General features: G+C 53.0%; 1 protein-coding gene across 2 annotated transcripts in view; it reads right to left on the bottom strand.

Annotated features, from left to right (window-relative positions):
* LDLR (low density lipoprotein receptor) overlaps positions 1-14522 on the bottom strand; it is a 45693-nt gene that overhangs the window by 17471 nt on the left and 13700 nt on the right. For both annotated transcript variants that reach the window (XM_050770164.1, XM_050770165.1), the window contains exons 3-10: positions 13733-13855; positions 10723-11103; positions 9354-9476; positions 8529-8651; positions 5966-6085; positions 4789-4914; positions 2918-3089; positions 2605-2832 (exon numbers count right to left, since the gene is read on the bottom strand). In XM_050770164.1, the coding sequence (XP_050626121.1) occupies positions 2605-2832; positions 2918-3089; positions 4789-4914; positions 5966-6085; positions 8529-8651; positions 9354-9476; positions 10723-11103; positions 13733-13855 (1396 nt within the window). The remainder of the gene's footprint in view (positions 1-2604; positions 2833-2917; positions 3090-4788; positions 4915-5965; positions 6086-8528; positions 8652-9353; positions 9477-10722; positions 11104-13732; positions 13856-14522) is intronic.

The following is a 14522-nucleotide window of genomic DNA, read 5'->3' on the forward strand; positions in this document are numbered from 1 at the left end:
GAAACAGAGTCTGTCTCTGTCGCCCAAGCTGGAGTTCTGTGGCATGATCTCGGCTCGCTGCGACCTCCACCTTCCAGGTTCAAGCGATTCTCCTGCCTCAGCCTCCCGCGTAGCTGGGATTTCAGGCGCACGCCCCTACACATGGCTACATTTTTGTATTTTTAGTAGAGATGGGGTTTCACCATGCTGGCCAGGCCCAGGAGGCTGAAATCAGAGGATTGCTTGAGCCCAGGAAGCTGAGGCTACAGTGAGCTATGATCACACCACTGCACTCCAACCTGGGTGGCAGACTGAGACGCTACCTCGAAAGAAAAAAAGGAAGAAACACAAGAACACAAGCCACACACAATGACTCGCGCCTGTAATCCTAACACTTTGGGAGGCCAAGGCAGGAGGATTGCTTGAGGCTAAGAGGTCAAGACCAGCCTGGACAACATAGTGAGACCTCATCTCTACTAAAAATAAAATAATTCAGCTGGGCGCAGTGATGTGCACCTGTGGTTCCAGCTACGTGGGAGGCTGAAGTGGGAGAATCGATCGATCCCGAGAGTTTGAGGCTGCAGTGAGCTCTGACTGCGCCACTGCGCTCCAGCCTCAGTGACAGAGCGACACCCTGTCTCAAAACAAACGATAAAAACAAACATGAGACCAGAACACACACACACACAACACACACAACATTTGTATCTGAGTGGAGACAGTCTGGAGTCTCTTTCCCGCTGGCCTGGCAGTTATGTGGCCAAACACACTGGGCCACACGTACCCCACCCATTGTTCTGTGGCAACAGTGAGCATTGTCTTGTTTAAAAGAAATCCAGGGTTGGGTTGGGCACAGTGGCTCACACCTGTAATCTCCGCTCTTTGGGAGGCTGAGGTGGGCAGATTACTTGAGGCTAGGCATTCAAGACCAGCCTAGCCAACATGGTGAAACCCAGTCGCTACTGAAAATACAAAAAATATCCCAGCACTTTGGGAGGCCGAGACGGGAGGATCACGAGGACAGGAGATTGAGACCATCCTGGCTAACACAGTGAAACTCCATCTCTACTAAAAAATACAAAAAACTAGCCAGGCGAGGTGGTGGCAAGATCTTGGCTCATTGCAGACTCCACCTCCCAGGTTCAAGTGATTCTCCTGCCTCAACCTCCCAACTAATTGGGATTAGAAGCATGCACCGGGGCCGGGCGCGGTGGCTCAAGCCTGTAATCCCAGCACTTTGGGAGGCCGAGACGGGCGGATCACGAGGTCAGGAGATCGAGACCAGCCTGGCTAACCTGGTGAAATGCCGTCTCTACTAAAAAATACAAAAAAACTAGCCGGGCGAGGTGGCGGGCGCCTGTAGTCCCAGCTACTCGGGAGGCTGAGGCAGGAGAATGGTGTAAACCCGGGAGGCGGAGCTTGCAGTGAGCTGAGATCCGGCCACTGCACTCCAGCCTGGGCGACAGAGCAAGACTCCATCTCAAAAAAAAAATAATAATAGGGCCGGGCGTGGTGGCTCAAGCCTGTAATCCCAGCACTTTGGGAGGCCGAGACGGGCGGATCACGAGGTCAGGAGATCGAGACCATCCTGGCTAACACGGTGAAACCCCGTCTCTACTAAAAAATACAAAAAAAACTAGCCGGGCGAGGTGGCGGGCGCCTGTAGTCCCAGCTACTCGGGAGGCTGAGGCAGGAGAACGGGCGTGAACCCAGGAGGCGGAGCTTCCAGTGAGCTGAGATCTGGCCACTGCACTCCAGCCTGGGCGACAGAGCGGGACTCTGTCAAAAAAAAAAAAAAAATAATAATAATAATAATAATAATAATAAATAAATAAAAATAAAAAGGGACGCTGGCCCTAGCGGGCCCACCTTCCCCCGCAGGCAAGTTCTGTTCCATCTAAATGATGCTGTCTTCCCTGCTTTCCCCTGCCGGACACCGAGTGTGCCTTCTCCAGTGATCTCTGCCCGAGACCGAACATTCACCTCCTGATGGTGGCTGTGAGGACGGTGTGCATCCCAGCTTGTCAGCGCCTCACTGAAACTGAGGTGCCACCTCTCACGTGCTCAGGTGGCAGATGTCGCCTGACAGGTACAGGGTACGCCAGGCAGGCGGCAGGGGCGATGCTTCCTGCCAGGGGACACAGGTCAGAGTGCCTTGTCCCAGGAGCTGCTGAGTCAACCACGGGCTTGGAAGATACCATTCTGGGGCCTAGCCACTAACCACTAACCACTAACCACTAACCAGTTCTTTTTTTGTTTGTTTGTTTGAGACGGAGTCTCGCTCTGTCACCCAGGCTGGAGTGCAGCAGGGCTGTCTCGGCTCACTGCAACCTCCGCCTCCTGGGTTCAAGTGATTCTCCCACCTCAGCCTCCCGAGCAGCTGGGATTACAGGTGCACGTCACCACACCCGGCTAATTTTTGTATTTTTAGTAGAGATGAGGTTTCACCACGTTGGTCAGGCTGGTCTTGAACTCTTGACCTCAGATGATCCACCCTCCTCAGCCTCCCAAAGTGCTGGGATTACAGGCACTTTGAGCCACGATGCCCAGCCCATTAACCAGTTCCTGAAGCCCCTTCCTGCTCCCTCCCTTCCCTATGCACCACTCAGCGTCGTAGATACGCACCCATGAACAGGATCCACCACGATGGCCCTTGGCTTAGAGCCGTTCTCTCTGAATAACGTTTTCCTCTTCACACCCTTGGTATCCGCAACGGAGACAGTGCCCAGGACAGAGTCGGTCCAGTAGATGTTGCTGTGGATCCAGTCCACAGCCAGCCCGTCGGGGGCCTGGAGGTCCCTGCTGATGACGGTGTCGTAGGAGGAGACGCTGTGGGCTCTGTCAAGCTGGGTGCTGAGGCAGGAGGAGAGGAGGGCGTCAGGGCCGGTAGCCCTCATCTCATCTGTGGGCCAAGGCTGCAGGCAGGGGCGACGCTCACCTGTAGATCATTCTCTGGGACAGGTCGGACCAATAGATTCTATTGCTGGCCACCTCCGTGTCCAGAGCGACCACATTCCTCAGGTTGGGGATGAGGCTGGTGTACTCACTCCGGTCCAGCGTCATCTTCCTGACCTCGTGCCGGTTGGTGAAGATGAGATAGGCGATGGAGCCTGGGGACCCGGGGAGCAAGGTCAGGGGGGCAGAGGAAACCCGGCGATGGAACCGAGAGTGCCTCCCCGTCCCCTCGTGTCACCCTGCAGGGTGCAGCTGAGCCAGAGGAGGCACCCAGAAAAACAGGGTGGAAAAGAACTTCCTGATGGGAACAGGCACAGTGGAGCCCGCCTGTAATCCCAGCACTTTAGGAGGCTGAGGGAGGAGGATCACTTTTTCTGGGAGTGTAAGGCTAGCCTGGGTAACACAATGAGACTTTATTGCCACAAAAAAAAAAAAAAAACTTTGGCCGGGCACGGTGGCTCAAGCCTGTAATCCCAGCACTTTGGGAGGCTGAGGTGGGCGAATCACTTTATGTCAGGAGTTTGAGACCAGCCTGACCAATGTGGTGAAACCCCGTCTCTGGCCGGGCGCGGTGGCTCACGCCTGTAATCCCAGCACTTTGGGAGGCCGAGATGGGCGGATCACAAGGTCAGGAGATCGAGACCATCCTGGCTAACACGGTGAAACCCCGTATCTACTAAAAGTACAAAAAACTAGCCGGGCGTGGTGGTGGGCGCCTGTAGTCCCAGCTACTCGGGAGGCTGAGGCAGGAGAATGGCATAAACCCAGGAGGTGGAGGTTGTAGTGAGCCGAGTTCGCACCACTGCACTCCAGCCTGGGTGACAGAGCAAAGACTCCGTCTCAAAAAAAAAAAAAAAAAGAAACCCCGTCTCTACTAAACGTACAAAAACTAGCCACATTTGGTAATGGGAACCTGTAATCCCAGATACTTGGAAGGGTGAGGCAGGAGAATTGCTTGAACCTGGGATGTGGAGATTGCAGTGAGCCAAGATCGTGCCACTACATTCCACATTCCAGCCTGGGTGACTGAGACTCTGTCTCAAAAAAAACCAAAAAAAAAAAAAAAAAAAAAATTACCCAGGTATGGTGGCACATGCCAGTAGTCCCAGCTACTCCAGAGGCTGAGGTAGCAGGATCGTGTGAACCCAGGAGGTCGCTGCAGTGAGCTATGATGGAGGCTGCACTGCACTACAGGCTGGAAGACAGAGCAAGACCCTGTCTCTAAAAAACAATAATAGCCAGGTGTGGTGTCTGTAATCCTAGCACTTTGGGAGGCCAAGGCAGGAGGATCACTTGGGTTCAGGAATTCGAGACTAGCATGGCCAACATGGTGAAACCCTGTCTTTACTAAAAGTATGAAAATTAGCTGGGCATGGTGGCATGCACCTGAGGTCCTGGCTACTCCGGAGGCCGACATGGGAGGATGAACCAATCCTCCTGGCCTCAAGCGATCCTCCCGCCTCAGCCTCCCGAGTAGCCTCAAGCGATCCTCCTGCCTCAGCCTCCAGAGTAGCCAGGACCACAGGTGTGCGGCACCACACCTGGCTAATTTTTTCTTTAACCCCTTGAAATCACTCCCCAGGTTGTCCCTGAAAGGAAAGCTGGTTCCTGATCCATCAGCAGGGCTAAGGGTTTTGTTAACTGGATATTCCTAGAAACTAGGTTTTATGCAGTCATGCCCCTGGCAAGCCCAAGTCCTAACAGGGCAGCGGACTCTGCTGCCAGAGCCCTTGGGAGCAAACAGCCTCCTGGCCAGGGGATATGAGTCTGTGCAAAGTTCAGATGATGAAACTCCTCACCGTTTCTGCCTGCAAGGGGTGAGGCCGCCCCCACCCGCTGCCTTCCCATGCTCACCCACAGCTTTGCAGGCCTTGGTGTGGGGGTCCAGCTGGAAGCCTTCCTCACACTGGCACTTGTAGCTCCCCTCCAGGTTCACGCAGAGCTGGCTGCAGGTGTCGGGATCCTGACACTCATCGATATCTGGGAGGCAGAGAAAGAGGCTTGGTGGGGGGACTCCTCCCCAATGGCTAGAAACGGAGCAATGGGACCCAGGCCAAAACCCATATCTTCGAAGGCAGCCAGGGGACAGCCTGGCCTCTCAAAGGATGTAATCAAGGAAACAGCCAGGTGTCATCCCCAGCCATGATGTGACCTCACCACTCACCACAGGAACCCAACCAAGAGTGTGAAGCTGTATCAGCTGAAATTTCTCTCTTTTTTTTTTTTTTTTGACAGAGTTTCACTCTTGTTGCCCAGGTTGGAGTGCAATGTCACAATCTCAGCTCACCGCAACCTCCGCCTCCCAGGTTCAAGTGATTCTCCTGCCTCAGCCTCCCGAGTAGCTGGGATTACAGGCGTGAGCCACCACGCCCAGCTAATTTTGTATTTTTAGTAGAGACGGGGTTTCTCCATGTTGGTAAGGCTGGTATCGAACTCCCGACCTCAGGTGATCCGCCCGTCTCGGCCTCCCAAAGTGTTGGGATTACAGGCGTGAGCCACCACGCCCGGCCTGAAATTTCTTTTTTTTTTTTTTTTTTTTTTTTTTTTTGAGACAGAGTCTTGCTCTGTCGCCCAGGCTGGGGTGCAGTGGCCGGATCTCAGCCCACTGCAAGCTCCGCCTCCTGGGTTTAGACCATTCTCCTGCCTCAGCCTCCCGAGTAGCTGGCACTACAGGCGCCCGCCACCTCGCCTGGCTAGTTTTTTGTATTTTTTAGTAGAGACGGGGTTTCACCGTGTTAGCCAGGATGGTCTCGATCTCCTGACCTTGTGATCCGCCTGTCTCGGCCTCCCAAAGTGCTGGGATTACAGGCTTGAGCCACCGCGCCCGGCCGAAATTTCTTAATTATTAATCCCCAGAGACAAGAACCTCTGGCCAGCCAATGATAGTTTTCCATGTCTGTGAAATCTCATGAAGCCCTACTAACTGCTTTCAGGCCCACTTAACAGATGGGGAAACTGAGGCACGAGGGGTTTAGTCGCCATGTCAGGAAGTGCAGAGGAGGCCCAGGGCTCAGTCCCACCCAGGAATCACCTTCGCATCTTCGCTGGGCCACCAGCTGGAAGCCGTCGGGACACAGGCATTCGTAGCCGATCTTAAGGTCGTTGCAGATGTGGGAACAGCCACCGTTGTTGTCCAAGCATTCGTTGGTCCCTGTGCAGGGCCAGGGGACACAGACTGGTCACTCTCAGGCCCCCACCCATCCCTTCACTGCCAATCTTGGCTCACTACAACCTCTACCTCCCGGGTTCAAGTGATTCTCATACCTCAGACTCCCGAGTAGCTGGGACTACAGGCATGCGCCACCATGCCCGACTACTAATTTTTTTGTATTTTTTAGCAGAGACAGGGTTTCTCTCTCTCTCTCTCTTTTTTTTTTTAGACGGAGTTTCACTCTTGTCGCCCAGGCTGGAGTGCAATGGCACGATCTCGGTTCACTGCAACCTCTGCCTCCTGGGTTCAAGTGATTCTCCTGCCTCAGCCTCCCAAGTAGCTGTGACTACAGGCACCCACCACCAAAACCGGCTAATTTTTTGTATTTTTACTAGAGATGGGGTTTCACCACCTTGGCCAGGCTGGTCTCGAACTCCTGACCTCAGGTGATCTGCCTGCCTTGGTCTCCTGAAGTTCTGGGATTACAGGCGTGAGCCACCACACTTGGCTCAGTGAAATAAGCCAGTCAAAAAAGGAAAATGCTGTCTGATTCCACTCAAAGGAGGTCCCTAGAGCCATCATAGAGACAGAAAGTAGAATGGTAGGTGCCAGGAGTTGGGGAGGGGATAGGGAGTGAGTGTTTCATGGGGACAGAGCTTCAGTTTGGGAAGATAAAAGATTTCTGGGGCCAGGCGCGGTGGCTCATGCCTGTATTCCCAGCACTTTGGGAAGTCGAGGTGGGAGCATCACTTGAAGTCAGGAGTTCGAGACCAGCCGGGCCAACATGATGAAACCTAGTCCGTCTCTACTACAAATTCAAAATTTAGCTAGGCATGGTGGTGGGCACCTGTAATCCCAGCTACTCAGGGGGCTGAGGCAGGAGAATAACTTGAAACTGGGAGGTGGAGGTTGCCGTGAACAGAGATCACACCACTGCACTCCAGCCTGGGTGACAGAGTGAGACTCCATCACAAACAAAATTTTAAAAAAGAGTTCTGGAGATGGTGGTTGTGATGCTGTACAACAGTGTGAATGTGCTACTGGCACAGAACTGTGCACTTACTAAGGTTTAAGACGGTAAATTTTATATTACATGTTTTTTGCTGCAGTTTAAATATATGTATATAAAACAACAAAAGTCTGGGCGCTGTAGCTCATGCCTATAATCCCAGAACTTTGGGAGACCAAGGCGGGCAGATAGCTTGAGCCCAGGAGTTCAAGACCTGCATGAGCAAACGATTTTTTGTTTGAGGCGGACTCTCACTCCGTCGCTCAGGCTGGAGTGCAGTGGTGCGACCTCGGCTCACTGCAACCTCCACTTCCTGCGTTCAAGCAATTCTCCTGCCTCAGCCTCCCGAGCAGCTGGGATTACAGACGCGCAGCACCACGCCTGGCTAATTTTTTATATTTTTAGTAGAGACGGGGTTTCACTATGTTAGCCAGGATGGTCTCGATCTCCTGACCTTGTGGTCTTCCCGCCTCGACCTCCCAAAGTACTGGGATCACAGCCGTGAACCATCCCGCCAGACCTAAAAATGGCTTTTCCATGTTTAAATACTTGAGAAGAAAAATAAAAATAAAAAGGGAAATCATTTTTGTGACACAAAACAGTTATACGGAATTCCAATTTCAGTGTCCATAAATAACATTTTCTGGGCCCACAGCCACATGTATTGGTTTGCGTTCTGTGGGTGGTGGTGTTCACCCAACAGCCATGTTGAGAAACTGCACCAGAGACCGTATGGCCCACAGTGTCCAAAATATTTGGTTTTTTTTAGAGATAGGGTTTCTTACTCTGTTGCCCAGAGTGAAGTGTGGTGGTATGATCACAGCTCACTACAGCCTGCAGCTCCTGGGCCCAAGCGATCCTCCTTCCTCAAGCTTCTGAGTAGCTGAGACTGCAGGAGTGTGCCGCCGTGCCCAGGCCCTCTCTGGTATATGACAGAGAAAACTTCCCACTGCGTTCTCTGTACTGTACGGTTATCCTAATAGGGTCTTTCAGCATCCACTACAGAGGGTTGGTAAAAAAAAACAAAATCTCACCAGGACAAGGTGGCTCACGCCTGTAATCCCAGCACTTCAGGAGGTGGGTGGATCACTTGAGGTCAGGAGTTCGAGACCAGCCCGGCCAACATGGTGATACCCCAGCTCTACTAAAAATACAAAAATCAGTACAGCATGGTGGCATTCACCTGTAATCCCAGCTACTTGGGAGGCTGAGGCAGGAGAATTGCTTGAATCTGGTAGGTGGAGGTTGCACGGAGCCATGATCACGCCATTGTGCTCTAGCCTGGGAGACGGTGCGAGACTGTCTCAAAATAAAAAAAAGGAGCCCTTTGCACAGGGTGGGCAGCGTGGAGTTCCCAAACCCCTACAGCACTCATTTCTCAGTTCTATTCCTGGCTCCCCACAAACTCTGCAAGCCGCCTGCACCCTGACTCACCACACTCCTTGATGGGTTCATCTGACCAGTCCCGGCAGTCTCTAGCCATGTTGCAGACTTTGTCCAGGCTGATGCATTCGCCGCTGTGACACTTGAACTTGTTGGGCCCCTCGCAGAGTGTCACTGTGACAGCCAGAGAGAGGAAGGAGGAAGGTCAGGTGTCTGACCTGCAGTCTGCTTGGCGCTCATGCATATAATAGTTTATTCACATAAGAACGCATGCAAATGGACTCATTAAGAAAGCGCATCGGGCACAGAGGTTTGCGCCTGTAATCCCAGCACTTTGGGAGGCCGAGGCAGGCAGATCGCTTGAGCCCAGGAGTTCGAGACAAGCCTGGGCAATATGGTAAAACCGCATCTCTACTAAAAATACAAAACAATGAGGCCTGGGGTGGTGGCTCATACCTGTAATCCCAGCACTTTGGGAGACCAAGGCAGGTGGATCACCTGAGGACAGGAGTTCAAGACCAGCCTGGCCAACATGGTGTAACCCTGTCTCTAATAAAAATACAAAAAATTAGCCTGGCATGGTGGCATATGCTTTGAATCTCAGCTACTCGGGAGGCTGAGGCAGGAGAATCACTGGAACCCCAGAGGCAGAGGCTGCCGTGAGCTGTGATTGTGCCACACTACTCCAGCCTGGGTGACAGAGTGAGGCTCCATCTAAAAACAAAGGAAGTGAGGCTCTGGGAACTCAGGTCACTTGCCCACAGACACACAGCTGGTGCAGAGTTGACCAGGGAAGTGCCCTCTGGCTTCACAAATCATTTGCAAGCAGTAAGGCACGGAGAATGGGGGATGGGAAAGCAGATAGCCAGCGCTCACCGTTAATGCAGCCAACTTCATCGCTCATGTCCTTGCAGTCATATTCCCGGTCACACTGCCGGCTGCCATGGATGCAAGTTCCATCAGAGCACTGGAATTCGTCAGGGCGACAGGTGGCCACAGCTGGAAAACAGGACAGAGTGTGTTGATTTTCTCAAGAAGAGACAACCAGAGGCTGGGCGCAGTGGCTCAAGCCTGTAATCCCAGCACTTTGGGAGGCCGAGACGGGCGGATCACGAGGTCAGGAGATCGAGACCATCTTGGCTAACACGGTGAAACCCCGTCTCGGCCGGGCGCGGTGGCTCACACCTGTAATCCCAGCACTTTGGGAGGCCGAGGCGGGCGGATCACAAGGTCAGGAGATCGAGACCACGGTGAAACCCCGTCTCTACTAAAAATTACAAAAAATTAGCCGGGCGCGGTTGTGGGCGCCTGTAGTCCCAGCTACTCGGGAGGCTGAGGCAGGAGAATGGCGTGAACCTGGGAGGCGGAGCTTGCAGTGAGCCGAGATCGCGCCACTGCACTCCAGCCTGGGCTGGGCGACAGAGCGAGACTCCGTCTCAAAAAAAAAAAAAAAAAAAAAAAAAAAACCCCGTCTCTACTAAAAAATACAAAAAACTAGCCGGGCAAGGTGGCGGGCGCCTGTAGTCCCAGCTACTCGGGAGGTTGAGGCAGGAGAATGGCGTAAACCCAGGAGGCGAAGCTTGCAGTGAGCCGAGATCCGGCCACTGCACTCCAGCCTGGGCAACAGAGCGAGACTCCGTCTCAAAAAAAAGAGGCTGGATGCGGCAGTGCACGCCTGTAATCCCAGCACTTTGGGAGGCTAAGGCAGATGGATCATCTGAGGTCAAGAGTTTGCGACCAGCCTGACTACCATGGTGAAACCCCATCTCTACTAAATACAACAAAAAATAGCTGGACGTGGTGGTGCATGCCTGTAATCCAAACTACTTGGGAGGCTGAGACAGGAGAATCACTTATACCTGGGAAGCAGAGATTGCAGTGAGCCGAGATCGCGCCATTGCACTGCAGCCTGAGCAACAAGAGCGAAACTCCGTCTCAAAACAAAAACAAACAACAAAAAACAACCAGCACCTTCCAAACAGTGACTTCCCAATAAGCCAACAGGAACCATCGCCTGGGGCCTCATGGATGCAGGAAATTTAGAGACGAAAAAAATCTGAGTGAGACTCCACCTCAAAAAAAAAAAAAAAGAAAAGAAAAAAACATGAAATGGGAACCACTTTCTTGGCATGTTGTTCGAAATCCACTTCAGCACCTAAATCATCGCATGTCCCACACCCAGGGGAGCCCAGGGACAGGTGATAGGAGGCCCCGCTCCCGCCCCAGGCCCCGCCCCTGTCCTTACGGCAATTCTCCTCGTCAGACTTGTCCTTGCAGTCGGGGCCTCCATCACAGCGCCAGCCAGAGTGGATGCACTCGCCACTTCGACAGTGGAACTCGAAGGCCGAGCAGGGGCTACTGTCCCTTTTGGGCACTTCAAGACCCTGACAGTGCTGAGGCCACTCATCCGAGCCATCTTCGCAGTCGGGGTCGTTGTCGCAGGCCCACAGCTGGGGGATGCAGGTGGAGCTGTTACACTGGAAGCTGGCGGGGCCGCAGGTAAGCACCGGGCAGGAGGCCTCGTCCGAGCCGTCCAAGCAGTCCCGGTCTGAGTCACAGACGAACTGCCGGTAGATGCATTTCCCATCGTGGCAGCGAAACTCGTCCTGGGAGCATGTCTTGGGGGCTGCAGGGATGGATGGGCCGTGACCACCGTCACCGTGAAGTCTCCCAACACTAGCCCATTCTATAGCCGGGGACGCTGCCACAGAAACGCCAGGCGCCTGGAGAGGCGGGCTGGGGAGCAGTCAGGGGCCATGGACTCTGAACCACTGCCCTCTCAGTGCCTCAGTTTCCTCATCTGTACACATCTCCCAGCACTGCTCTGAGGACTGGTGCGTTAATAGGTGTAAAGCTGTTAAACTGAGAACTGCAAGACGGTGGCACCATTTATAGAATTCCTGTCCTTATTTTGGGTTGAGTATCACTTCTCTAAAATGCTTGGGACCAGTGGTGAGTGAGCCAAGAATGCACCACTGAACTCCAGCCTGGGCAACAGAGTGAGACTCGGTCTCAAAAAATTGAAGAAAAAAAAAAAAAAGGCAGCTGTAGGTAAAGAAACGCAGATTTATTCGAGAAAGTAGGAAAATACCTTGCAAGAAAGCAATGAGCAGGTCAGCAAGGGAGGAGCTGACTGCCAGGAGACAAAGGCTTGCTGGGGATTTTTTTTTTTTTTTTGAGAAGAAGTCTCACTCTTGTCCCCCAGGCTGGAGTGTGATGGCACGGTCTTAGCTCACCGCAACCTCCACCTCCCAGGTTCAAGCGATTCTCCTGCCTCAGTCTTCCAAGTAGCTGGGACTACAGGCACCTGCCACTATGCCTGGATAATTTTTGTGTATTTTTTTTTTTTTTTTGAGACGGAGTCTCGCTCTGTCACCCAGGCTGGAGTGCAGTGGCCGGATCTCAGCTCACTGCAAGCTCCGCCTCCCGGGTTCACGCCATTCTCCGGCCTCAGCCTCCCAAGTAGCTGGGACTACAGGCGCCCACCACCTCGCCCGGCTAGTTTTTTTTGTATTTTTTAGTAGAGACGGGGTTTCACCGTGTTAGCCAGGATGGTCTCGATCTCCTGACCTCGTGATCCGCCCGTCTCGGCCTCCCAAAGTGCTGGGATTACAGGCTTGAGCCACCGCGCCCGGCATTTTTGTGTATTTTTAGTAGGGACAGGGTTTTATGATTGTGGCCAGGCTGGTCTCAAACTCCTGACCTCAGATGATCAGCCCGCCTCAGCCTCCCAAAGTGCTGGGATTACAGGTGTGAGCCACCGCGCCCGGCTGCTTGCTGGAGATTTTATAGAGTGGTGCTTGTGCTGTGTGCTGAAGGGGGCGTTGTGCAGTCCCTATGATGCCAAGGTTGCAGTGTGCTAACCTGCAATTTTCTATCAGCCAACGTGTCTGCTGATACCTGGGCACAGGAAGATTGGGAGTTATTTACACAGGAGAGCTATGTGTTCTGGACCATGAAGAAAGGCAGACTTATATAGTTTATCTGCCTTCTTCTTTTTTTTTTGAGACGGTGTCTCGCTGTGTTGCCCAGTCTGGAGTGCAGTGGTGCCATCTCGGTTCACTGCAAGCTCCACCTCCTGGGTTCACACCATTCTCCTGCCTCAGCCTCCCGAGTAGCTGGGACTACAGACACCCGCCACCACACCCAGCTAATTTTTTGTATTTTTAGTAGAGAAGGGGTTTCACCGTGTTAGCCAGGATGGTCTTGATCTCCTGACCTCCTGATCCACCCACCTCGGCCTCCCAAACTGCTGGGATTACAGGCATGAGCCACCATGCCCAGCCTTCTTTTTTTTTTTTTTTTTGATATAGATTTTCACTCTTGTCCCCCAGGCTGGAGTGCAATGGTGTGATCTTGGCTCACTGCAACCTCTGCCTCCCAGGTTCAAGTGATTCTCCTGTCTCAGCCTCCCGAGTAGCTGGGATTACAGGCACACACCACCATGCCTGGCTAATTTTTGTATTTTTAGTAGAGACGGGGTTTCACCATGTTGGCCAAGATGGTCTTGAACTTCTGACCTCAAGTGATTCACCCGCCTCAGCCTCTCAAAGGGTTGGGATTACAGGCGTGAGCCACTGCACTCGACTCTATCTGCCTTCTTTTATTGCTTTCCCTTGGTTTGACCAGCCTGGCTTTTTCCTAATTAGGACTCCACATTTAATGGTAAAAATTCGAAATCCAAAATGCTCCAATAAGCATTTTCTTCTAAATGTCAGTGCTCAAGACGTTTCAGAATTTTGGGTGCTCAAGACTTTGAATTTCGGGTTTTTGGATTTGGGATATGCCACTTGTATTAAGACAGCCAAGAAGATGCCCAGCTCCAAAGCCCATTTCCCTTTGGGATTCTTGGCCTTCCTCCTTGGCAGAACTTTCTAGCTTTTTCCCCTTCACGTTACCTGGGTCATTGAGGCGTGGCTAGCAAGTGTCACTATGTGTTCAGCCTCACGGGGCGGGGATCACGGCCACTGGGGATCACAGTGGCTTGCCAGTGTGTGTGCCAGGTGGCCAGCCCTCGGCAGGGATGGTGTCCCTGACTGTGCGCGACAAACCGAAGAGGTGGCACTATCCCTGGTCTGTAATGCCTCCTGGTCAGGGAGGGATTTGAGGGGCAGAAGAGGCTTGGTATGAGCCCCCAAGAGATGGAGCCCAGTTCAGGGCAGCTGCCTTGCAGCTTAAGCAGGACCCTGTAGAGACAGTCAGACCACTCCCCAGGACCCAGATGGGCTCAATAGTAAAGGCAGGGCCACACTTACGACAGTCTTGCTCATCTGATCCGTTCTCACAGTCCACTTCGCCATCACACCTCCAGAACTGAGGAATGCAGCGGTTGACACGGCCCCCGCAGCTGAAGTCCCCGGATTTGCAGGTGACAGACACTATAGAAGAGACAGGATTGACCTGTCACTCAAAGCAAAGACCCACTGAGGCTGAGCACAGTGGCTCACGCCTGTAATCCTAGCACTTTGGGAGGCCAAGGCGGGTAGATCACCTGAGGTCAGGGATTCAAGACCAGCCTGGTCAACATGTCAACATGGTGAAACCCCGTCTCGACTAAAAATACAAAAATTAGCTGGGCGTGGTGGTGGGTGCCTGTAGTCCCAGCTACTTGGGAGGCTGAGGCAGGAGAATCACTTGAACCCAGGAGGCGGAGGTTGCAGTGAGCCGAGATCCCACCACTGCACTCCAGCCTGGGTGGCAGAGTGAGACTCCGTCACAAGACAGAAAAAAAAAGACGGCCGGGCGCGGTGGCTCAAGCCTGTAATCCCAGCACTTTGGGAGGCTGAGACAGGCGGATCACAAGGTCAGGAGATTGAGACCATCCTGGCTAACATGGTGAAACCCCGTCTCTACTAAAAAATACAAAAAAAAAACTAGCCGGGCAAGGTGGCGGGCGCCTGTAGTCCCAGCTACTGAGGAGGCTGAGGCAGGAGAATGGCGTGAACCCGGGAGGCGGAGCTTGCAGTGAGCTGAGATCCGGCCACTGCACTCCAGCCTGAGCGACAGAGCGAGACTCCGTCTCAAAAAAAGAAAAAAACAAAAGAC

Source organism: Macaca thibetana, chromosome 19, assembly GCF_024542745.1.
Source record: "Macaca thibetana thibetana isolate TM-01 chromosome 19, ASM2454274v1, whole genome shotgun sequence".
In the NCBI taxonomy this organism is placed as follows: Eukaryota; Metazoa; Chordata; class Mammalia; order Primates; family Cercopithecidae; genus Macaca; species Macaca thibetana.